Here is a 24776-nt window from a genome sequence, read left to right as displayed (position 1 = left end):
GAAATTTTCTGTGGAAAAGAAAAGTATACACGAGAATGAAAATTATAGATACTGTAATTATCTACATATTAACAAACAAAGAATGAACAGTACAAATAAGGTTGAGAATTTGGATAAAAAACTAAAATTTGATCAGTATACACACTACATAACAAGCATACAAATCCAACAATAAAATAGTGTAATTAGACTTTTTATCAAGCTCTTTAAATACGTTTCTCCAATCTACTGGATAAAAAATATTACGCCAAAACTTTGGCAACAGTAGGGTAGGTAATGTTCCTAGATGAGGGAACGTTGAAATATATTCCATATGGACTAATTCAGTGGCTATGTCATTCTTGGGATATTTGACATAATGATTTGCAGTGAGTGCGAAACAGCTCAATTAATGTACAATAGTTTAAATCAACCTATACTCCAAATTCTGTGAAATTTAATTGCATTAATTCGTTATAAATTTTTCATTAACAAGCCATATAAAATTAATGACTCATTGAACATGAGAAACACCTAGACTGATTTTACCACTGTGGCGTGAATAAGTCAAGGTCATATGTCTGTTTAAATTTGAACCATCAGAACTGCAATATGAAACTATGGCGTAGCCGCTAAAGCTGTCTACACTTGTAAAAGTATGCGTTGAACTGTCATAAATTTCCAAGCCTATCATCTAAGAAAAAACCATGATCTCCTAAGATTTACAATGCAAGTTGACCTTAAATTTAGTATTTGCTCCAAACTCTAAAGCTAAGTTGTTTTACATTATACAATGTAACATCCTCACTCGAGGAAGTCTGATCTGTCCTGCTAGACGAGAAAAAATTATGAGCCTTCAAAAGGGAGTGATAGTCTATACTAAAATTTGATTTTTAAAGTTAAAAACCTACAAAAACTTAATTATGAATATTAAAATCCTGAGCTGCAGTTATGATTAATTCCATAGATCAGTTGGTTACAGTGGAACTGGTCAGAGATTTCATGAGTTTATAGCAGTCTTGCAACTTCTTCTTATCTCCGATTTTCTCCAAAGTTTTGACCGCTTCAGCTAACATTCCAGCTCTCTCTCCAGGTGAAGCCAACAGCGGTGATGGCAGGTGCCGACATGCTAAATATAGGGCAGCGGCATGTTCTCTGTCTCCCCCAACGTCTGGGTGTGATTTCTCTGCAAGAAAACAAAATTCCATTTATAAGGGCTCGTGGCAAGCATGAAAGAGAAGTTACAAATCATTACTCTTGCAACCAAAATTCAGGGAAGTTTCAGAAGGCTAGACTAGAGGGAATTAGATTAAAAATCATACATTTTTTTTGGTAGGGTTTTCATTGAATAGGTACCATTATGAGGTACTCTCAATTTCTTTTTGCTTGCTCCGTTCATCTGGATAGCCAGAAATTGAAAGCAATTAGAAAAAAATCGTAGTGATACATTTTGAAAAACCACACAGAGTTCATAGTATTTCCAAAATTCCAGATTTCATCACTTTCTTTCTGAATTTTTCTTTTTAATAAAGGGAAAAATCAAAATTTTGCTTTTAAATTATTTAGGCTGCTAAAACTTAAAACGATCTCCAACACTAAAAATGCCAAAATCGTTCATTTTTTTGGTCCATATTTTTATGGACTTTTCACATCACACATCTAGTTCTGAAGTCTCCTGATTGGGTAGATGGAAAAATATTGTAATTTGTCAAAGAAATCTGCTCGGAGAGAAGTGAATTGCCACTATCTGGGAAGGTTCTCTACGTCTTGTTGAAAGCAACACTCCTGGAATTCATGGGCCGCTAAAAGAGGAAGTAAATCAGGCTTACCTTTCCCGCAGATGATAGACGATTTGTGGTGTCTTTGCCGCAAGCTTCTGTCTATGAGTTGCTGTGTTTTACCAGGAGCGGCGCCAGCCATCAATCTGGCGAAAGCCTCATACAAGAACACTTTGGCCAGAGAAGACTGCAAGAAAAATTTTTGGCTGATTAATAAGTAGGAGATAAATTTGTGAATTTACTTGTAGATGAGATAAAAATATGTAAAACAAACATGGATAGAAGCACAGGAAACAGCGGAATTGCCATAATTTCTTGAAATTCCTTGACTTTTTATCACTTCCCTGACTTTTTTGCTTTTACCAAACTCCAAAATTTTCTAATTCACTAACTTCCCCTGGTACGAATTAAAATTTTAGGGTCAAAATCTAAAGTTCTCTGATTGAGCTGAACCCAAGCTAGTCCCCTTGAAAATGACCCCCTGCGTCCGATTTTCGAGTCTAAAAAGCTCCAAGAGTCTATTGGACTGCGCAAGCGACAAAAAATGGTGAATCAAAAAATCCTCAAATACGGTCAAAAACGTCCTTTTTTTGGCTTACAAAGCCTTAGGACTTATGTATTCAATTCAACGCCTCGAACTACGTAGGATTCGACACTAGTCGAATTCTTTTCCCTTTCAAAATCGAGAAAAATAGCCGCTGGTCAAAAGATGAAGTGCCTTAAAAATGACCAGTAATTGTAAACAGATGGAGGATCAGTAATATGTTTTAGTGACTTGTAGGTGTGTCAGAAATTCCCTTTTTCCACAGATTCCCTGACTTTTCCCGGTCACCATAAATTCTCTAACTGTCCTTGATTTTTCCTGGTTTATGGGTATGTCGATAACCCTGAACAATTCAATCCACTGCTGGTAGGTGAGAAAATAATGTACCTCACAAATAATATTTGTTTCCCTCGAAAGCTCAGAGATTTATCACCGAATAGATGCAGTTTGTTCGAAGTACCGGAAAAGGTATAGCAATTAAATCCTATGATGCTGAATCAACGTATTTCATTTTCTCATTATTGGATTTAGAGACCATTACTGTCTTACAGAACAACCATCTTAAATGTAAGTGGAAAAAAAAAAATTAACGTAGAACCTGAATACCCATTCCAGTGATTGCGGAGCTCTCTCTTACATGGTAGAACTAGCTAGAACATCTGGACTACAATTTGCAATTCGGAACTATAATTTCTGTCTCACCTTTAAAAACACTTATTTGCATAGGGAAACTGATGGTACATAGGTTGTTTCTAAACTGAGCTAGAAATTTTAGTTCTTAATTGCAAAATATAGTCCATCTGATCCTGGTAGTCCCTAGTCTTCTCCTTATGATTGCAGCTATTATATATTTCACGGTCATTTGATCAGTGCAAGATTCAATGAATGTAACATGCTTTTTTTACTCACTAGAAGGAGGGAAAATAATTAAGGGCAGTTAGTGATGTAACAGTGACACTTTTTGTTGCTTGTATTCAATGTAATTTTTTTTACTCAGAAAAAAAGATCGAGGAAGTTTTTGAAACGAAATTTGTTACTGTCAAGTTCCTGATAAAAAATCAAAATAAATAAAGTGTACAGAGAGACGAGAGCAAAACTGCAAAATTTTGCTACCGTAAGGTTTTTTGCGATGACTAAATACCAAATAGATTTAAAAAATTAAAGAGAGTAAATGAATAACAGAAAAAAGTACGATCTCTCTCTTTGTTTTGAAAAATCTTGCCAGTGAGATAAAAAAAAAAAGAAACTTACCGGGATGAACTGAGTCATTTTCTTCAGAGATGACAAATCTCTTTGGAAAGCCTCAAGAATGGCTGGTGGGACTGGCTCTTGATTTCTAGATCCGCTTTCTTCTTCCCACAAAATAGTTCGAGTTTCTAAAAGCCAATCAGTGGCGAGTAGTTGCGTCAACTGGAAAATTAGGAGGAAATCTTAATTTCCCATGTTAAGTTTTTTCAGAGAAGTCCCAAAGAAAATACAGTATAAATCCATGATCTCAATCTTACCCAAGAGATTTTAGATATGCTAAGATACATCTAGTACATTAAACACCTTCATAAAATTATTCTGTAATGATCCCTGCTGCTTTGGTTTTTTAGAGAGAAAACTTAACAGTTACAGAGAGTTATGTAGGAAAACCTTGCTGCCTCTTCTTCTCTGCCAATACAAAAAGTAACACACCTAATACTAAAATGTTATTTAAATACAAAAATGATACAACGGTGGTGATCCCAAGAGATTCCCTATTTTAAAGTGATAATAAATAAAAGAAAGATGAAAAGAAAAAAAATTAAAACGAAAAATATACATACTAAAACTTTGGAGTCTGGTTCCTTGCATTCAACGAAAGTCAAAGCTTCAGCCAAAAGCTGACCTGCCACATTACATGCCCTAAAAATTGCCTGTGAGCTCCCCTTGCGATAGGATCCAAAGCAAGCTTGACGGCATTTGAATGAGGCTAAAACTGCTTTCGGCAGGATTTCGCTCTGAAGCGAAACAGGGATAGACTCCACCTTCTGATAGAATGATTCTGCTTGTTTATCCTCGCCAAGTATCCAATACGCTCCAACGGCAATTACACTAGCCCACCAATTTGCAATTTCATCAAAAACTGAGAACAGAAATGGAGAAAAATTAATTAAATGACTTAAACAATTCAAAAATAGATGGCTCTCCACAGTAGCAAACAAAATGGACTGAAAGAGTGAACAAAAAGAGTAAGCAATAAAAGCATGAAGGATGGTGAAGAACAACAGACCAAATTAAGAGTGAAATCGCTAAACATTTAAAGACAAATAAATGCAGGTTTGTCTCTCTTCAAAAAAGTAATTTAGGGGCGGAAATTTTGAAAATACACAATGGTGATATGTGTTTCCGCACTTTTAAGCCATTGATATCCTGTTTTTGGCTTCCTTTTTTCAATTATTTTTGTTACTTTACGGAGAAAAGTTGGTAACATCTTAAAGACAGTACTACGTTGACATTCAGCAGATACCTCCAATCTCCCGAGAGTAATGGAAATTTTAAAAATTTCTGCAGAAGTTTTTTTCACACTGAAAGTTATCTTCGATGATAGTGCAGACAGGTACAGGAACTTACCAGGGCCCTGTTTTGGAGGACACATCAGAGAATGCGTTCCACTTTTTTCCGTGAGAAGTTGTATATAGAGGAGAACATCAGGGGTTTGCGTTCTGCGGACTGGTTCATCGCCATTTGTTGAATCCACCTGACCTCCAGGTGCAACTAGTGTTTGAAGAGCTCTAAGGATGAGATGTTCCCGATACACCTTAAGAGAACAAGTAAATAATTGGCATTATGACTAGTTTGATAAAACAACACCACTGTAAATGCTTCACTTTACAATTAATTAACAATTTTTATAACTATTGTTGCTTACTAAATTTTCTACAGATTTATATAAAACAGGACAGCTAATTAAAGATAATAATTTCTTGAAGACAAATTCCAGAGGTGCAAGACTTACCCTGGCGACAAAAGCCAATGGATTGCATTTTTCAGGTGGCGAGACAAACAGCGAAGAAGATGTTGGTCCATAAGACCACTTTTGATTGATGAAAAATCGGTAACCGTATGGAGTCATCAGCCAATGAAGATGGGACGCTGGATAATTCTGGTAATGCCGCCGGGCCGAACTTAGGTAATATCTGCGCAGTAAAACAATTATTTGTTCAAATGAGTCATCCATTTTACAACCGACAGAAAACATTCGCACATAACACTAAATCTTCAATAAGCTGAGCTGCACTTGGAATGGTGCACGAGGCATGGCTACACCTGGCAGTAGATTTGGGGTGGAGGAAAATTGACGGAGAAACTATAAAACAATGTATCTCGCTTTGCTTTGTTACAGATTCTCTGTCACATTTTAATTTTTAGGACGAAGACAACTTTAAATCATTGTTATATCGACTTGGGAATGATTCCTCTTCAACACTCAAAGAGTATTCTTTGAAAGTTTTGTACGAAAATGTCTGAATAAAATAAAAGTTTTGAAATATCTCAATTGAGTCACGTAGTTTTTGTCGTCATTAAAATTTCAATAGTTCAAACTTCTTTTTTTTCGGGACTTTGACCCTTGAAATTATTGTAAATTTAAAGAATCTGCAAGTAACACCTGACAGTGTTGCTTTCAAGAAATACGAAGTGGGATTGATTAAAGTTTTAGTGGTTAAACCGTTATATTTTGATTTTGATACAGCTCCTTGATACAGAAAGTTAGAATTTTTTAAGCTAAGTTTTTTTTTTTTTTTTTTTTTAGATGGTTGTAACTAATAACTAATGTTGCACCAAATAGCGTATCTCTTTGAGGGAAAATTGTGTGCAAACGAGCTTTTTCCCTCTGTATAGAGATTTCCAGTTGTCTGGATTTTTTTAACGCACTTTGGCTAAAAAATTCCAACTTACTGTCTTACAACTCATGCATCTACCGCAATCAGTTTGTGAGCTCCATAATACCCTTCAAAACTGACAGAATCCAGGGAAGATAGAAAACAAACTTGCCGACCAATTTATGTTGCTTCATAGTTTGAATTTTACACAGTTACATTCAATGAAAATAAATTTAATTAATTAACATGGGCAAAAAATATTAAAAAATCTACCTTGTGTACAGCTGAAAAATTCCTGGCAGCGATGCTTTGAGCTGCAGGGCGACTGCAACGTAGAAATCAGCTATGGGTTGAACACCAGCTGCTTCGGCCATATTGAGAGCACTTAATGCTAGATAGATTCCATGTGGATGAGAGGGTTGACTGTTTGAGGCCAAAGATAATTGCTGAAGTTTCAGATAAACAACTGAAACTTCCTGGAGCCAACTTTTTGTCTCCTTCCGAGTTTGCCTACATGTTGAGATGAAAAGATTTAGAGAGGCTAGAATCATTGAAAAGACTTTGAAGCTTCAGGACTAATTCGTAGAGTATTTATGACTGTCCACGAAGAAAGGAAGACATCCCAGTTCATAAGTTTGAGCTTTTAGACTATTTTTCATCGATTTCCACACAAAGGAATGCATCTTGTCCAAAACATCTCGGTTTTTCTTACCAATGTTTCTTATTTTTTAATGAGAAAAAAATTGCACGAATTTGTCTGAAAATTTGAGTGACTTTTCTTTGAAAACAAAAGAAAGCTCACTGGGCAGATTCATCTGAGGATTCTCCTACGAAAAATAAAATATCAGTAAGAATAACTGAAATAGCACACTTGAGATACATTCCTTTGTGCAGGAGATGATATTTTGCGTAAAAAGAAGGTACAAGACTTCCTTTCGATAGAAAAATTAGGAGCCTCAAATATGGTGTATAAAAATTGCAAATCATAATTTTTTTTAAAAAGATGTTATTTGAACTGGAAACTTTAAATTATCATCATTCCGGTTTAATATATGCCAAATATTTTATAAAATTATCTTTTATAATTTAGATATATTTTATAACATTCTCTTCTTAACAATAGGATTGAAAATTAGATCTGAGATGTCTGGTGCTATGCGCCTTTTCTGGACACTCTTTTTTTTAAACAAACATAGTTTAAATCCCCAAAAGTGAAAAAATAATTGGGCAGAGTTGACTTGAACGCTTTTGCGTATTTGTTGCTAACTAATAACTTTGACAGCATCAGTAATATACACCATACGTCGGTATAACTTTACCATTTTATGACCATTCCTCAAAGATTTTGAGCTGTATTTAAAATTGATTTTTTTGCTTCTTAAAAAATAAAGTAGACACAAAAATGAAAAAATTAGAAAAAAATGATACTTACGAGTTAGTAAAAATTCCTCCCGTATATTTACTGAAGAGACTACCAATCCATAGTCGATTCATTATTTGTCTAGAAATTTCACAGAACAGAGATGAATAGAGTTCCATGTTGGAAACTGGTAGTTGCAGAGAGAGTACATTTAAGCACATGCTCAGTTCTTGTTTGGCTCCCATGATGTCACCCTGTTGAACAATTGGCACTACTTTAAAAACAGGAAGTCATAGGCGGATCCAGATTTTCAGTTTTTCTATGCGAAGAAATAAAAAGATTGACTGCACATCTGTTACTTGCTTCAGGGCTGCAAGAACTTGCTAAAAATGCGGCCACTAAAAATTATATCAGAGTCTTCATTGATGACAAGGAGAGACTAACACTCCCTTTCAACTGCAATCAAAGCAAGTTTCTTGTTTAATTGTCTGTTTATAAGATGCCAACATGTCCAAAAATGCATGATAAGGTATCTAGGAATCTTTGCAGGCTATAAAAAGACGCCCATGCTCTGTTTAAGCATGATCTCCAGCATTGTGTGTCCATTTTTACTTGCCAAAATTGGTATTCAACACTTTTCAGGACACTTTGTAAAACATTATTCCTCTCTAGCCTCAAGTTCAAAATATCCCTTTGTATGGGAGGCACCTTGATCTCAGTCCGCCGAAATCATAAAAATTATGCGTTGTATACACAGAGAACTTCGGTAGCCCATGTGCAGACCAATAGCTAGTGCGAAATGGGAAAATGAAATAAGAATTTTCATATTTACCTTAGCTAAGTTGAAATCTGCCTGTTTTCGATGTTGCCAAAATAAGGTTGCGTTTTTGGATTTTGTGTTTCTCACAGGACTTTTATAAATCATGATTTTTGTGAAACAAAATACCAAAATAAGCATGTTGAGAAGCCACAGAAAGACAGATGAAAGGCTATACCTTGAGCCCAATCTTTCGTTTCCTGAAATAAACAACAATCACCGTGATCAGATCTAATGAGATGTAAAATGTAAAAACCATGAAAATATTATAGAACCGCAGACTTTTACAGGTCTCATTTTTCGATACAAAACAGTGCTTTGTCGCAGGTCCTATCAAAATTAACAAAAGTACTTTTAAAAATACTACTGAAAAACTCTTTCAAAACAAATAATGCATCCATCACTACTATGCACTTCTTTCCTTCAAAAACCTTGGCTGAAGCAACTGAATCTATTAATGATGATTATAAGTGATAAATACTAAATTTAAATACAGTAAAAGTGTGCACATTAGTAGGAAAACTCAATTTTTTCAAATAGTACTACGCAGCAAGAACTGACATGAACTATGCCGACAAAACCTGTGACTCACCGTAATCGCTATTATGATCAACATTAAGAATCATTCTGCTCTCTTTGGATGAGCTAAAGTCTGCAGCAAGTGGAGATTGAGGTGATAACTGATTGAATGCTAGGCCAAGCGGATTAAACACTACCACACACAGCATGAAGGCACAGAGCATTGTTCGTGTATGACTCGCAATATTTTGTACAATTCCTGGTAGAAGATCTTCTTTTGTCTGGAAAAATAATACAAAGATATTTTGATAACTGGACGTTTTTATGCAAAAGAAGTTTGTCTGCGTAGGGTTTAAATTGCGTATAGACTTCATTCGAAAAGCATTCAATTAAGATACCTAAAATATCAATAAACTCCAAAGAGTATTTTTTTTAATTATAAAAAAATTGGTGATTATTTCCTGAGGATGGGGCAGGGACACCCATTTTTTTAATTCATTTTTTAAAAGTACGGAGTGAACTAAGCTCACACGGATTTTTCAGATTTTTTTTTACCTTTATTGGCAAAGAATTTGCGCTGTGAAAATTCCAAAAATGGGACCAGTTTGCGATGATTTTTTTGGCAAGCTCTAATGACGTAGCCGGGTGGGGGCGATGGACTTTGCTGATTGGCTAAACTCAGCTTTAGGCTCTTCCTTGCTATACACCAAATCAACGATAAGCTTTTGATCAGCTTTTCCTTCCCTTAGAAATGATTTTTATGGACTTTTTAATGAAATTTTTGGTTTTTCCACGAAATTTTATGTGCAGAACACTAAAATATAACTCTACAAAAATTAATTGCGTTTGCCACATCTAAGAACAGGAGACCCCGGCTAATGTGACACTGTCTTACCTTACCTTGTGCATTCAATGTTACTACTCACTATTGATATTGCTATTACTGTTGACTTTTAAATCATAACTCTTTCTAGTCTTGTGGGTGGTTTTGACATGTACTATACTTAAAAGGGTCCTATGTACCAGAATTTTTAAAATAAATAATAAATACATAAATTACCTCATTAGAGTAAATTGAATCATGGGGAGACGGCGGTGGTGAGGGAGATGTGTCTGAGACAGAGGGCGATGAAACATCCGAGTGAGGAGGAGTGATCCCTCCAACATCTGGCACTTCTGCTGTTGTTAGCAGATCTTTTATACTCTGTTTCTGACCCATTTTTAAAGCCATATTTTCTTGTTTCAACTTAGCATTACTGTTTTGTAAGAATCGGATATAGTCGATCGCTTTCTTCAAGACTGCAGACTTGTTGAGCTGTAAGATAAAAAAGGGAACATCAGTCGACAGAAAAGCTACTTCTCACACCAGCAGGCAGATTGTAGAAAAATATAAATATTTCTGGAAAGCTGCCATCAAATTACCATGAAAAAATTCATGAAACATGTCCATGATGAAACTCCCAAACCACGTATCTCATTTGCGGTGTTATCAAGTCTCCACTTCCACTTTATTTTAAATTTGAAGGAGAGCAAAACAAAATCATTCGATGAAGTTTCCATAGAATTTTGTTTGCACAGAGAAGAAAAATCACCCAACTGTGTAAGAATTTCTGTTGAGGAGTTTTCCATTTAAAAAATTAAGTACGACAGGAAGTCTGCACTGTTGCAAACCGAGATACATGGTTTGGGAATTTCAACATCGACATACTTTGTTCCTTCAGATTTACAACTTAATATTAAAATATAATAAATTATACCTTTCAGGGAAGATGAGAGTAGTTTACTTGATTAGAACTGAGGAAAGAAGAGAAGAGATGAACATCACATCATTAAATGGCACCAATCGTTATTGATGGGACCAACCGATGATTGATGCATTCAGGTTGATGTGGCATTTGTCTCTCTTTTTTTTTTTTTTCCCCCAGCTCTAATAGTAGGACATAAAATGAAAGGATAGTTAAGAGTTGCACTATCCTCTGAGAGAAGAATTTTGACCCAACAAAAGTCTGATCCGAGAGATTTTATGACTCATTCAGAAGAAATAAATTGAAAGGGAGCACTTATGAGAGTGTCAGGTAATATCTCTGAAAAAATTAACATGGCCTTAGAGCATACTTTTGGACACATCTGAATTTGAGAGCTAATTTTTCCACCTTCATCTTTCACTTCAAAATTTGTCTGCAAGATAAGATTCGATCACCCTCCAATTTCATTATCATAAATTTAACTTTTGACTCCGCTTCCAGAACTCTCACGTGGTTTGCTACTTTACTTTCCTACAAAAATTTACTTCTGCAAATATATACCTGCAAAAAATTGAGCAAAAAATAAGAGAACAAGATAATAATCAGAGTAGATGTGTAAAAACTTCTAGAAATAAGTTGGGCCTCACTTTAGCTTCAGTTCCCACGATCATATCTTTCAGTTCAATGATTTTATCATTTATGCTTGTGCGGTACCGTCTTTCAATGGCATTGTGTGAGTTCCGCTTGCCTTCTTTTTTTGGGAATTTCATGGATACGTTTGTGCCTGGAATTTGATTCAGGGCAAAATTTTCTGCATCGAGTACGACTGGAATGCCTGTAAAAACAGGAAACAGAAATAAGCCAAGGGTAGAATGAAAGCTACCAACGTATAATAAATCATTCTGAAATCTAGGTTTCAGGATGATTCCTGTAAAACTTTACTGTGTAAAGAGTAAGTTTCACCGAGTGTTTCACCGGTAAAGAGAACTCAAAGCATAATACTGAACTTCTGAGGAGAAATTGCCAAGTTGGATGAAACGATTGGGATTTGAATTCTCAACAAATAACTATCTCTAATATCCAGATTCCTGATACTTTTAAAACAAAATAAGATATTAAATTGGTTTAGGGCTTGCTCTAAAAACTGGCTTGAGCAAGTTAAAGAGGTTAATAGAAGGTTAATTTAAAATTTAATTCTTGTAAGTGAAAACAATATGATTTTTTTAAAAAAGGCCCTAAAATTGAAGAATAAAAAAAATAAATTTACCTGTAGTTAAAATAGTTCCTGCGTTCATCAATATATGTTCTGATTTCACACTGGTTGTGGCTGGATTTGTAGTGTACATGACCGTTTGTTGTCCATTTAAATTAGCTTGAACAAGTACCTAAAGACAGAAGAAAAATTCTGCGATTACTAATTGAGGCCAAAAAAAAAAGTAATACAGCAAACCTGTTACTTATTTACATACTGCCCTTTGATTTTATATTCATTCCCTCGTAAATGTTGTCTTGTTAGAATGATTAAGAGAAGGTCGAAATAAAAGAAAGATCTGATTAAAGTTTTAACAATCAAGAGTCTTGAATACAGTAACAGGTCCATGGGTAAAAATGAGTGATGACCTGAAATGAGAGAATGAGTTTTAGACCTGGAGGAATTGTTACCTGTTTGCCAGGAATGTGGAGAGGTTGGACAGTGACCACTTGATTGTTAGACGCTTTCACTGCGGTTTTATTTTTCTTGTTTGGCGGTTGATTTGAGGACTGTGAATGAACAGACTGTAGAAAATTTGACTGGTTTGGCTTGGGTTTAATATTGGAAAAAACAGGAACTTGGGATTGCGCAGCCACTGAAGTCTTGGGACTTCCTTTTGGTGATTGCGATGAGCTGAGAATAGTTTGGTTGCTAGTCATCACTGCCCTGTGGTTGTAGGTGTTAGCGCCACTGCTCAGGACTACATTTGAACTTGTGCTGCCAGGATTACCGAAATTAGCAGCATCAGTGCAAGACACAGGTTGGCTTGGTTGCATTGATATTTGACCTTGCATGTTTCCTGGTAGCACAGCAGCCGAGACTGGTAAACTAACATTTTGCAAAAGTGAGACATTTTCTGTCCGAGAGGGTGCCATTAAGTAATCAGAGTAGCCTGAGAGGAACGGTTGGGAAGTACTATTCGGACTCGTGTCCATTTTTTGAATGGGATTTCCGTTCTGGTTTGACATGATTTTTCTGCAAGTCACTTGAGGCATCCAGTAAATTATTAGGGAGATTAAAAAAATCAAACGAAACGTCTTGGTCCATTTTCATTGTGTCACCATTTAACAAAGGTAACAAATGGTCATCTTCCATCTTCATACTGTCACTGTTCAATAGAGGCAAGAGTTGATCCTCTTCATTACACAGCCAACCGTCCTTTGAAAATAGATCATTTTCACAACTGCTTATCAGGCCTGGAATGAAGAACACAAAATTAGTAATGACTAAGGAGTTCTGGTGAATCCTCATCAAAAGTAATTAAACACAGTATAGTATTTAAAATTTCTTTTTCTCAACTACTGGTTCCATTTTTAATTATTATTGTCAAAAAGGCATTTAATGTATCTTCTCCTACAATATTGCTTGACCTGGAATTTTTTTTTTTTCAATTTGAAATGAGGGGCTTGGACTACACTTATGCGCCTCGTCCTCCAGGCCCCTTAAATAAGACACAAATATTTAAAGTTAAATTTCAGGTCGAGCTGTTCAGTGTGTTTGAGAGAAAAAATCATGTATTATGCATCGATTACCTCAGAAAAATCTGAAAAATTAATTTTTGAAAACCGAGACCATTGCCTACGAGAACGAAGAGGCCGTAACTACCTTTTGTGACGTCAAGCTAGTAGATATTTACTGAAAACAACAAGCATCTTCGGGTCATCAGTGCATCGAAAAGTGAGGTAGTCGTTGCATGGACCAATAAGAGTGGCTCCCGATCGGCCGAAGTTGCGTGGGCGGCACGTTTTAATCTGAGAGGAGTAATGATTTTCGGTATTATGCTTTCATTTCCTCAATTATTAGACAATGTCACAGATGGGTAAGTTACTTATCTGAAGTGTAATTTAATCCTCTTTCAAAAAGGTTCTTATGAATTTTTGCATCAGATCAAACTCCGAGAGGATACCGGCACGAAAGAAACACACGTCAGGCGTTTTCCCATAAGAATACATGTTAAACCGTGGCTGAGTTTCATCGACTACCGAGACGGCACAGGAATGTAGTTACGGCCTCTCCATTCTCGTAAGCAACGCCCCTGACCTGTAAACTCTTCCTAATTTTTTAGATATTTTCGATGAAAAATAAACCTTGTGTTATTTTCCATTCGGACCCCAGCAAGTGGACACCAGACAGATTGGCCATAGAATACATAGTCATGATGCAAGTGAGAGAGCTGGCGCCACTTTTAAGCATTTTCCAGGTCCCGAAATTCCAAGATTCCTGTGTGGCGCCGGGTCCCTTTTTCGATTGTTTGCGATACATGGGGACCCAGCTATATTCCACACCGCCATTTTGGATCGAGTATGTATCGAAAAAGTGACCCCGCACACCGGGCTCGAAACTCGTCGAGCAGAACATGGCACCAGCTCTCCCACTTACATTACGACTCTATGTGATTGGCCGATTAGAGACAACTTGTAAAAGTAGGGGGTACCACTCAGCTTGCAATTAATAATGCGGCTCTTGTTTTCTCCCTGAGTTTTAGGGATGAACCGCTATATCAGTTCTAGGTTAGGATCTTAATCAAACTGATATCTGTAGCAGCTTATGTTCCGTAGAATATCACTTCACTGAATCTATGAAATTGCAGTCAGGAATTTCTCAAATTTAGATTGTAAGGCAGAAAAGAACCACAGACATCTGCCTATTGTAAAACCCTATGAAAGGACGTACAACATGATGCAATTGCCATTGCATCTCAAGTGCAAATATTGAGGTAAAAACAGTGCAATCCACGCAAAGAGGATAGAAAAGATAAAATGAAGAACTGGGGATTTATTGTATCTAAGCTTGTCATAATCCTCTCCACTGTATCAAAATTAATATGCGATAAGATGACATACCATCCAGGCCCCCGATTTCATTAAGATTGAAATCATCCAGTTTCAAATTGAAATTAGGGACACTCATATTTGAATCAGCACAGGGTTTTCCAGCAGAGTGAGCTCCGTCGCTAGATGTCTCCATTTCCCTTGAAAAACTTTGGAATCAATTAATAATTACATTAAAAATCACAGAATAACCTGGTCAACATAGCCAAAACACCACGGGTTAATGTTTTGATTTGCTTCGCTTATCAGCAGCCAATCACATCGCTGGAAGAACATCGTATGATTCGACGTCATCTAGCCTGAGTGTTAAGGGACATTCACACGAACAGTGCTTACGGTCTCAGTGAGCGTCCCGCAACTTAAGCGCGCAGATCTTATTTGATCGGATAGCATTATCGCGTCGCCGCAAGGTGACATGCGTGCTTATTATAAAGTTGATTGAAGTTGGAAGACTTCAGAGGTTTTACCTCGGCATAATGCTATACATACTGTGCTCTGCGCATCGCTTGAACACCTCATCCATGGCATTTGGTCACAAATAGCGGCCCTTATTGGTTCGCTCTTTGCGCGCGCAAGGCGCGCATAAGTACAATACGTGGCGAATGTAATTACATGTACCCTGGCTTGGAAATTAAGTGATGTATAATGAAGGGGATTGAAGGACAAGGCGCATTAGTGCAGTTTTTGCTTCAAGAAATACGTGTTTAAAGTTTCAAAATTACATGGAGCCTTGAGGCAAAGAGGAAATTTAAACTCACTTGTACGATGATTGAAAACAAACAAATGGTAGGAAATAAAACATAATAATCGGAACTTTGCTAAACGATAATCCGGGTATCGTAAGTTGGCTGGTTCGAAAACGCCTTCAAATGCGGCGTGATACCTCACGCATTCCGGAGAGTTCAAATAGTTGTATCATTGCGCCGTAAGAATGTGACGGAAGATTACAATTGAAACAGCCTTGATGCACGCTCGCCTTGTCGATTATAGGAGGATTGAAAACAAACAAATGGTAGGAAATATAACATAATAATAGGAACTTTGCAAAACGATAATCCAGGTATCGGAAGTTGGCTGAAGATTAAAATGGAAATAGCCTCCATGCACGCTGGGCATGTCGATTTCCTTTGACATTTTTGTAGTGGCGAATGCATCGCTGAAGTGCGCTCCAGCTAGAATTGTATTTACCAAATGGGTGGTTTTCATACGAGGATTAAAATATAAACAAGTGGTACGGAATAAATCAAAAGAATATGAACAATGCAAAACGATAATCCGGGTATCGGAACCTGGCTGTTTTGAAAACGCCTTCAAATGCGGCGTGATACCTCACGCATTCCGGAGAGTTCAAATAGTTGTATCATTGCGCCGTAAGAATGCGACGGAAGATCAAAATTGAAATCGCCTTCATGCACGTTGGCCTTGTCGATTTCCTTTGCCATTTTTGCAGTCGTGAATGCATAGCTAAAGTGCGTTCCAGCTAGAATTGTATTTTGCAAATGGGTATTTTTTATAGGAGGATTAAAACAAACGAGTGGTAAGAAATAAAACAAAATAATTGGGACTTTGCTGTTTTGAAAACGCCTTTAATTGCGGTTAAAGTTGAATATTAGTTGTGAATTTTTCACAGAATACCAATACTTTCAAATTAGTTTTAGTTGAGTTCATGAATATACCTATCTCAATTTTTTTAAAAACTGCACTTATGCGCCTTGTCCTGCAAGCCCCTCAATTATTTTTGTCGGCTTGAATGGTATTCATGTGTGGGCAATGTGTGGGTAATTGAGCCATGACTTTAAGCAAACTTGCCGGATTTATACGTTTTTCTTTTTTCTCTCTGTTATTTTCTCTTCATTGTATCTATACCTAGTGCGCGAGATCGATTTAAGCGTCCTAAGGCGTTAAGAACGTGTTAAAGGGTACGAGATCGACGAAAATTCTTTAAAATTCAGTCTTTCATGTTTTATTTCAAGTACCTACATCGACTGGTATAAGTCCAACCATGTATCTCGGTTTGCGACGTTGCAGACTTCTTGCCTTCCAGGCCCGGATTTAGGGGGTGACCACATGGGCCGCGGCTCATGGCGGCAAATTTTGAATTTTTTTCAAATGCAGGTATTTAAAAAATTGGATTCAGAAAAAAAATTACAAACGAGAAAATGTCACAAAGTCTCTCATTTCCTGAGAGTAGAGGTATTGTAATTTCTAATTTGTCGCCTTTCGGTGATACAAGAAACAACACATTTATTAGTCGAGTTAAGAGAGTTACCAAACAAGCAATTTGGCCCAAAACGGCGCGGCGCGGCGTAGAGGGCAATGATGACGAGAACTTGAGATGAAAAGGAGATAAGTCCTCGGTGCGGCCGGCGGCCGCGGCGGTCGGCATGTAACAGTGACACATATTAGCGCCTACGAGACTGCATGAATTCTCCACGCATTGCGCCAAATACAGTGCGGTCAGGGCGGCGGAGGTTGAGATGATTAAACCATATTTATGTTTGTTTTTTCATAATTTTTTCGTACATTTCTTATAAATGGAAGGCGTTGTCCAGAGATAGGTTTACGGAACTTAACTTTCGCGCAAAGTTCCGTGAACTTTTGCTAGTAGTGTTGACAGGGCTTCAACAAAAAATGTGTTCAACACAAGTAAGCGCGTTTTATGCACCCCTCTCCCTCCGGCACGTTCACTTGATGGTTTTTTTTTGATGAATCAAAACGAAGGAGGCGGCAAAATACAGGCGGCCCATGGGCGGCAAGTAAATAATCCGGCCCTGTGCCTTACACTTTTTTTTAAATGGGGAACTACTCAGCGGCATTCCGGCAATTCTTGAAAACTGACGTGCTTTTTTTTCTGTGCGAAGCAAATTCTGCGTAAACTTCAAGGAATTATGCTGATTTGTTCTCCTTTAAAAAAATAAAATAGGAGCGGAGATTCTCAAAACACACGCAACACGGACATCCATCGAGCACAAATAGTTGTATCTCTGCGCCGTCATCAACGCGCCTTCCCTTTATATTTTTAAGTATTGAACGAAAAAATTATGAAAGAACAAACATAAATGTGGTTTAATAATTTTAACTTCTGCCACTGCGCTGACCGCACTGTGTGTGGCGCAATGCGTGAAGTATTCCTACGGTCTTGTAGGCGCTACGCATTTCTCGCCGACCGCTGCTGACCGCACTGTGTTTGACGCAATGCGTGAAGTATTCATGGAGTCTTGTAGGCGCTAATGTGTGTTACATGCCGACCGCTGCGCCGCGCCGAGGGATTCTCCTTTTCATCTTTTTCATCATATTGCTCTCTACGCCGCTCCGTTCCAAGCCAAATTGCGTTTTGGGTTTCTCTCCTAACTCGACTAATTAAATGTGCTGTCTCTTGTATATCACCGAAAGACGACAAAATTAGAAATTACTATACTCTTAAGAAATGAGAGATTTTGTCCCCCTTTCTCGTTTGAATTTTTTTTCTGAATCCGATTTTTTTTACACATACAGTTAAAAAATTGCAGAATTTACCGCCCCCTAAATTTGCCGCCAAGGACCGCGGCGCGCGGCCCACGTGGCCACCCCCTTGATCCGGCCCTGGTGGCCAAATCAATCATCATTTGGGGAGAAAAAGCGCTGTCAAAGGCGCACGTCTAAAAACTGGTATGTTGGCGAGAGTTACGTCGTGTTAGGGATTTATTTTTGAGAACTTCTCTTAGAAATCCCAAAGCGGGTCAAATTGCCTCGACTCTTTCCCTTGGGGGAGTTACAGAACTTACAGACCCATGGCCAAAGTGCGAAACCACGTATCTCCTTTTGCGACATTGTAGACATCCTGTCATACTTCCTTGTTCCCGTGGGAAAAATAGTCCACGTAACTTCTCGGAAACTTGGTGATTTTTCTTCTCCACCGATGGAATATTCTGTGAAAATTTCAAGCCATAAAGTCATGAGGTTGATTTGTTTCCCCTCGAAAAGATACAATAGGGGCACCCATTTTGAAACACCGCAATGAGGATACGTGGGTTTGCACTCTAGCCATGGATATGACGGACGAGGAGGAAGGGTGAGATGGTGAGAAAGCGCCAGTATGTTACCAAAAAGGTATAAGTTTAAAAGAAAAGTATTTCTACCCTTCAAAAACAGGAATAACATAGGTGTTACTTGAAAAACCATAAAAATCAACAAGATTTCGATACGGGTCGATTTGACCCGACTTGGGACTTGGCGTATGAAATGAGTACTTCATTTGTCCATAGTTCCTTTTAGCACAAACACGTCCAATTGAAGGGAGCCACTAGAACGCGGCCAGTCGTCAGTCCTTCGCTATCATATTGGTTCATTTGCTGAAACTGCGGATACAACAATAATTGCGGCTCTGACGCACTCTTGCCTATCTCATCGGTTGAGGGCGAATCAAGGAGCTGAAACATTTTCCGTATGTCCTGCTAGTGACGCGGCGCGGCGCGGCGCACGCTGGAACGAGTCAGTGGCGAGGCGTGAATGATCGATTATCAATGTATCCCTCATTTGAAGCTATATAAAGAATCGATTATTAAGGTGTTCGCTGCGAACACCCTATCTATCGATCCTTTTTTATAGGTTTTAACGGCAGATCAATCGATATATCGCAAAGCACGCGCGCCACGTCACTGGAACGAGTTAATGGCGAAGGTCGGACATACGCCATTTCGGCTATCCCATGTTTGGCGGCTGAAAAGTGATCCTTAAAAGTTATATTTAAAGGGACTGGCACTAGTTTGAGCCAAATCATTTCCATTTAAGCGCCTCATCCTACCAAACATGGGTATTACGCGAATTCCTAATTTCAGTTAAGATACATAATTCTTTCTACCTCATCTAGGCTATCACAATTTCCACAAATGTAAAAATCAACGATTGATTGTTAATCCGCGGAGTTCGAGGAACATTTTCCTTAAGTATTTTTTATGTTATTTTTCACCGTCGCAATGACCGTTCAAAAGTACTTATCTCAAAAATACTGAAAAAAAGTTTATGTAAAAATTTAAACAAATGTGCAAAGAGTGTCAAGCTCTCGTTTGTATGTGGACATTCTTAGGACCCTTGGGAATGTTAATCCGAAGAAATCAGCTGCCGAAAACTGCCGAATTGGCTGTGACGACACTCTTATCCCCTTGAATTTGGCGCAATGGAGAATTTGCAAGGGTCTGAAATTTGATGAATTTCCTGTTTAAGTGGAATCCTCTGAGTGAACTGAACACGAAGATACCATTGATTCATAAATTGAGCGATTATTAGAGGAGATATGACAAAATAACCGATTCTGCTAAAATACATGTGTTTAAATGGGAAATGCCGCCAGATGACGTCACAAGGCGGCGCATTTTCTCACTTTTAAATCAATTTTTCTCCAATTTCCCATGTCAGAAAAAAATTATGAAAAATATTGCGAACTCAGCTCATTAGGCACTTTCAGATGAAGCAATAAAAAAATTGCGTGCAAATTCTCCATTGCGCGCTACCCTTCCCTCACGATTACGTCGTCGTTGCTTACGTTCAGGCGGCCTTATCTGCAATTTCAACGGTTGATTGCTATTTTCTGGAGCTTGGAGAATATTTTCCACGTTTTTAAGACCCCTCCTCCATCCCTTTCATAATGCGCTTTATTGTCATTCACCTAAAAAATACCAAAATAAAAATAATAAATCAAGTCGGGATTTAGTTAGTATTACCAATAGCTTTCAAGGTTTTTTTGTAGAGCAACATTAGCAGGATTCCTCAGAATAATAACTAACCACGTTCAGTGTTGCAACCAGCTGCCGCTATGCCTGTGACGTCACTAACGTTAAATTACGTAATGGACCACTAGACAAGGTACGAATTTAAGCGATCTGATACATGTTTCTTAACCAGAATTTCACGTGGAAAACGATTCACACAACGAAAATTACGGAAACCAACTCCTAACGAAGATATTAACGTTTTTATTTCACATTGGTTACGAGGAATTTGAACTGCCCGCTCATAAGAAACTCAAAACTCTACGTGAGTCAAATCGCGCACTACAACGGTTTCAGCAAGCTTCTCAATCGAGCAATGTTCATTTCCCATCATGTGTTGTTCAAACTATTAGCAATTTGCTATAGCTGAGCCAAAGCGTCAAGATTAAGGTTGCCAGATTTTTATATCGCAGAGACTGTCATGATAACGTTTAGCGCGCGATGTGAATCACGTAGAGCATTGTATTTTCATGAGCGGGTGGTTTGAATTCACGCATTAAGAATCATTAAATATCTTCGTAAGGAGTTAATTTCGGTAATTTTCGTTGTGTGCATCGTGTTTTACGTAAAATTTTGGTTAAGAAACATGTATCAGAATGCTGAAATTCGTACCTTATCTAGTGGTCCACCTCTCGAATCTGTCACGTCGCCGTCGCCGCCCTTTCTGCTTGCCAGATGATCAGATGGACGTATTTATGCCAAAAGGAACTGTGTGCATAGGGTTTGCTTGAGACATAGTTCCTTTTAGCATTAATACGTCCACATGGCCTAATGTGCACAAATAGGGATTCTGGTATTTGATTGCTACTTTACAGAGCCTAGAGTAAATAATTTTTTTCATCTTCCTCTTTTTTAGCTCATAATGTCTGCTTCGACGCATGCACCCATCAAAAAAATGTCATAAATAATTTAAGGCGAACTTAGATGAAAAACATCAACCTTTTCACCAATTAGGGTCATTTGGGGTGCAGGATCCTTCAGAATGATATTCTAATCTTAGCCGTCATCATTTGCTACTATGGTTGTGACGTCACCTTATCGGTTTGTATCGGCAGCCGCATAGCGGCCACAGGCCCCTAGTTCACTTTCTAAATGTCTGAAAGCTGTCTGGGCCATTCGTGCTGTTAGGGATATCCATCGAAGAGAGACATGCTCGTAAGTAAGGAGGGAATGAACATATAGTCCTCCGCGATATAACACAAACTACCAAGATTGTCTGAAGGTATGCTCCTTCGCTACAAACTATATCCAAAAGCGACTATACACTCCGTTCCGTTTCGTTTCAGTCTTAGCGTGAAGTTTGAAATATATGCCGGTTTTTTTCATTCGATTCTTATTGGTTCAATCGCTCCCGGCCAGAGGAAGATTGGACAAATGAGAGTCAGGTGTTGTGAAAATAATCTCATTTTTTGGTTGTTCTTTTGTCTACGGAGGCTTAAGAGAGCGCGAAGCTTCCTCCAGGGGTTGGGCAGCGTAGCGGCCAGGGGGGCATAGCCCCCTAGTTTCTACTAAAAATATTACCGAAAAATGTGTTGTTTGTTACGGCGACAAAACTATTCCAGTTATCGTGAAACCACCCATAATCGAAATAAAATTCGTCGATTTTCATCCATCCAAAGGATTTTCAAGAGTCTTTTGGATAATTGGTATTGTATTTTGATAAAGAACGGAGGCTTCTTTCAATAAACTTTTCCGCTGCGGGGCTATGAGCCCATTTCCTCAAAACTCCCTTTTTGCAGTTACGGCTCTAAAGTACGAGTATATTGTGTCTGATGGCACATTTTGGCCGGCGGCCGCGCCGGGCGTTGGTTGATCAACGTCATCGACGGATTTATTTTAAGCGAATATTTAGCGCGCACAAATGTTAATCGAGTCTCCGTGACGGAGAAAACGATTAAGATATGCAAAGTAGAGGGAGTCACTATTCGGGGAGCTCCCAAGTCGAAGGTGGAGGTGTGACGCCGATGAGCAAGGTTAACCTCCCCGATGGGATCCTCGAATTTTCTGCGTCTTGGAAATCCTATTTAGAAATATTTCCTCCCTCAATCCGGGAAATCTGACAACGGCGCCTCGTCTTAAATGCTTGGCGCCATAAGTTGACACCTCGGCGACCGCTTTCCCCATAAGACGAGCGAGGCGGAGGGTTCAACTATCATTCATGACGCTCAGTCTCATGGACGCAGGGGTCTCTGTCGTTGCCCACATCTTTTACCTGCGGTATATCCGAAATAAATTAGATGTAAAAATATAAATGAACTAGGGGGCTACGCCCCCTGCCCGCTACGCGGCCCAACCCCCTGAAGGCGCTCCGCGCCATCAATGGGCCGCTTCGCGGCCCTATTTTTACCCCCCTATCAGTGTTAGTATTATTTTTCCCCTAAAAAAATACGATATGTGGTATACTTTAATTTTAAACTTTACTTAAAATTACTTTGAAATTAAAAGGACGCGTTTTGGAATGACTGCTTGATGAAATATTGCAGTAAAAAAATAAACAACGATAGTCAGGTAATACTTAAGATTGTATGAGTCGGGGATCGAATCCATACCTACCTACTGTGATCTAAGCGGATGCATTTGACGTCTTAGACGATTCGGCCACCGCTCGACATGAATGCAAGGGCGCAAATCTTGTGTACTTAAGTGTAGAGCTGATGCGCAGGCTACCCAGCTACTGCGCATCCTCCCGCGCATAGCGGTAGCAGCACCGGAGCATTCTGTAAACTCACTCACTTTTATAACGTGATTTTAAAAAAACCTGGGTCCTTTTTCCAAAATCTGATTGCAGCGGGCTCATCTAGGGCCTATTACCTGTCGATTTACCTAAGAATCATGGAAATCGGCCCGGTAGAACGCTCAAACGAACTATGACAAAAAGTATAAATTTACATTGTTTAAATGGGAGAATTCGCAACTTTACCACGTAATGTAAAAAAACCTGGGCCATATTTTGAAAATCTGAAAAGAGTTGGCTTATCTAGAGACAATTGCCCGTCGATAGCCGCAAAAAGCATGAAAATCGGCCCGGTAGAACGCTGGAACTAAGCGTTACCAGTTTCGCAAAATTAGGAGGTCTTGGAGCTTATAGTATAGAAGATATAAAAGATATCCACCCTCTATTCTGTAAAAACGTCGTAAAAACGTCGCATGAGCTTTCGAATTTGGTCAAATTGCCTCTCGGAAAATATTCATTTTTCGAGCAATTTAAAAATATATTTCCTTGAAATTTTTAGATTTTAGAGATCAAATTATGAGCGAAGTCTTCCGTTTAATTGGAAGAGAAATATACACAAACTTTCCTATAAGTTGGTGATTTGTCGAAGGAAATTCGGCAACGCCTGATGGCTCATACGGCATTCTTCCTTAGGAAGGCGGTGTTGGTAGATTTTTCTTCGACTTATCTCTGCTCCTTCTGCAAGAGCCAATACGTTACACACACTCTGGAGTTGGCAACTACATAATTCTGGCCTGCTTGTTTTAGCGTTCGTCCTGCCCGCGCGGATCGGCAGGGCGGTCAAGACATCTTCGCAGTTTGGCGCGCCTTCAATCCGGCGGAGCTGCAACATGCTTACACCCGTGGTCAAATAGTTGTATGTCACGCCTGCCGTAAACGAACTCAAATAACGATGGTTCCACGCGAAAAGGAGCTTATTTACCTCGATTGCAACTAAGACCAATCCATACAGGTCAGTCATTGCGCAGCTTTTTTGAAATCCACTCCCCCGCCCGGCCCTAACGCGCAGCACCCATTGTGACGTAGCATTGAGTGCTCCCATAAGAAATACATTGCAGGCACTCAATACTACGTCACTGCGCAGTAGAGTACCAAAATTCGTCCTCGGGAATGACTGACCTGTGTGGATTGGTCTTGATTGCAACGTTGGAAACCACAGTTAATACTTCAATTTATATCAATATTTTTAAAAGATACGCACAGATTTTCTGAAAAATTTACAATAATTTTACGAACGATCTTAATTGAAATCATGGGAAATTTTGTCGCGATATTTTTTTAGTCCTATTTTCCTTTTTTCTTTTCATCGAAAAAAAACCATGGTCTCTGATTCCAAATCGTAGCTATTAGGATAGTTATTTTCATGATGAAACCACAGTTAATGCTTTAATTTCAATCATTATTTTTAAAACATACGCACATATTCTCTTAAAAATTTAGGTATGTTCATGGCTGCATTTCGGTAGCTGTGGTCCGAAATGCGTACCTTAATATTTTATAATTTTTTATAATGTTTTCATTTTCTTATTTATTTTCAAGAAATTCTCCTAATACGGGCAAAATGAGCATTTTCTAGGAGGGTTATGAAGATTTCTTTTTTTAAATTTTCAAATAAATTTAAT

At 38.3% G+C, this 24776-nt stretch overlaps 1 protein-coding gene across 1 annotated transcript; it reads right to left on the bottom strand.

Annotated features, from left to right (window-relative positions):
- Nucleotides 1–36: 36 nt before the first annotated feature.
- SREBP (Sterol regulatory element binding protein) lies at nt 37–14910 on the bottom strand. The gene is made up of 15 exons (XM_019053647.2): nt 14686–14910; nt 12253–13038; nt 11858–11975; nt 11238–11425; nt 9906–10160; nt 8919–9126; nt 8342–8526; nt 7582–7763; nt 6423–6659; nt 5285–5465; nt 4900–5086; nt 4113–4411; nt 3553–3711; nt 1809–1944; nt 37–1165 (listed from the first exon to the last, which is right to left on the bottom strand). Exons 2-15 carry the CDS (start codon nt 12835–12837, stop codon nt 948–950), a joined length of 3138 nt encoding a protein of 1045 aa, XP_018909192.2. The 5' UTR covers nt 12838–13038; nt 14686–14910; the 3' UTR covers nt 37–947.
- Between the last annotated feature and the right edge of the window lie 9866 nt (nt 14911–24776).

The sequence above is a fragment of the Bemisia tabaci genome, chromosome 3 (genome assembly GCF_918797505.1).
Source record: "Bemisia tabaci chromosome 3, PGI_BMITA_v3".
NCBI lineage: Eukaryota > Metazoa > Arthropoda > Insecta > Hemiptera > Aleyrodidae > Bemisia > Bemisia tabaci.
This window is presented reverse-complemented; position numbering and strand designations above follow the sequence as displayed.

Coding starts and splice junctions, on each gene's coding strand:
- SREBP (XM_019053647.2), bottom strand. CDS start 12,837: ATGCCTCAAGTGACTTGCAGAAAAATCATGTCAAACCAGAACGGAAAT. Junction 7,764..8,341: donor CAGATTTCAACTTAGCTAAG/GTAAATATGAAA, acceptor ATTGTTCAACAG/GGTGACATCATGGGAGCCAA. Junction 1,945..3,552: donor AAATGACTCAGTTCATCCCG/GTAAGTTTCTTT, acceptor TTTTTCTTGCAG/TCTTCTCTGGCCAAAGTGTT.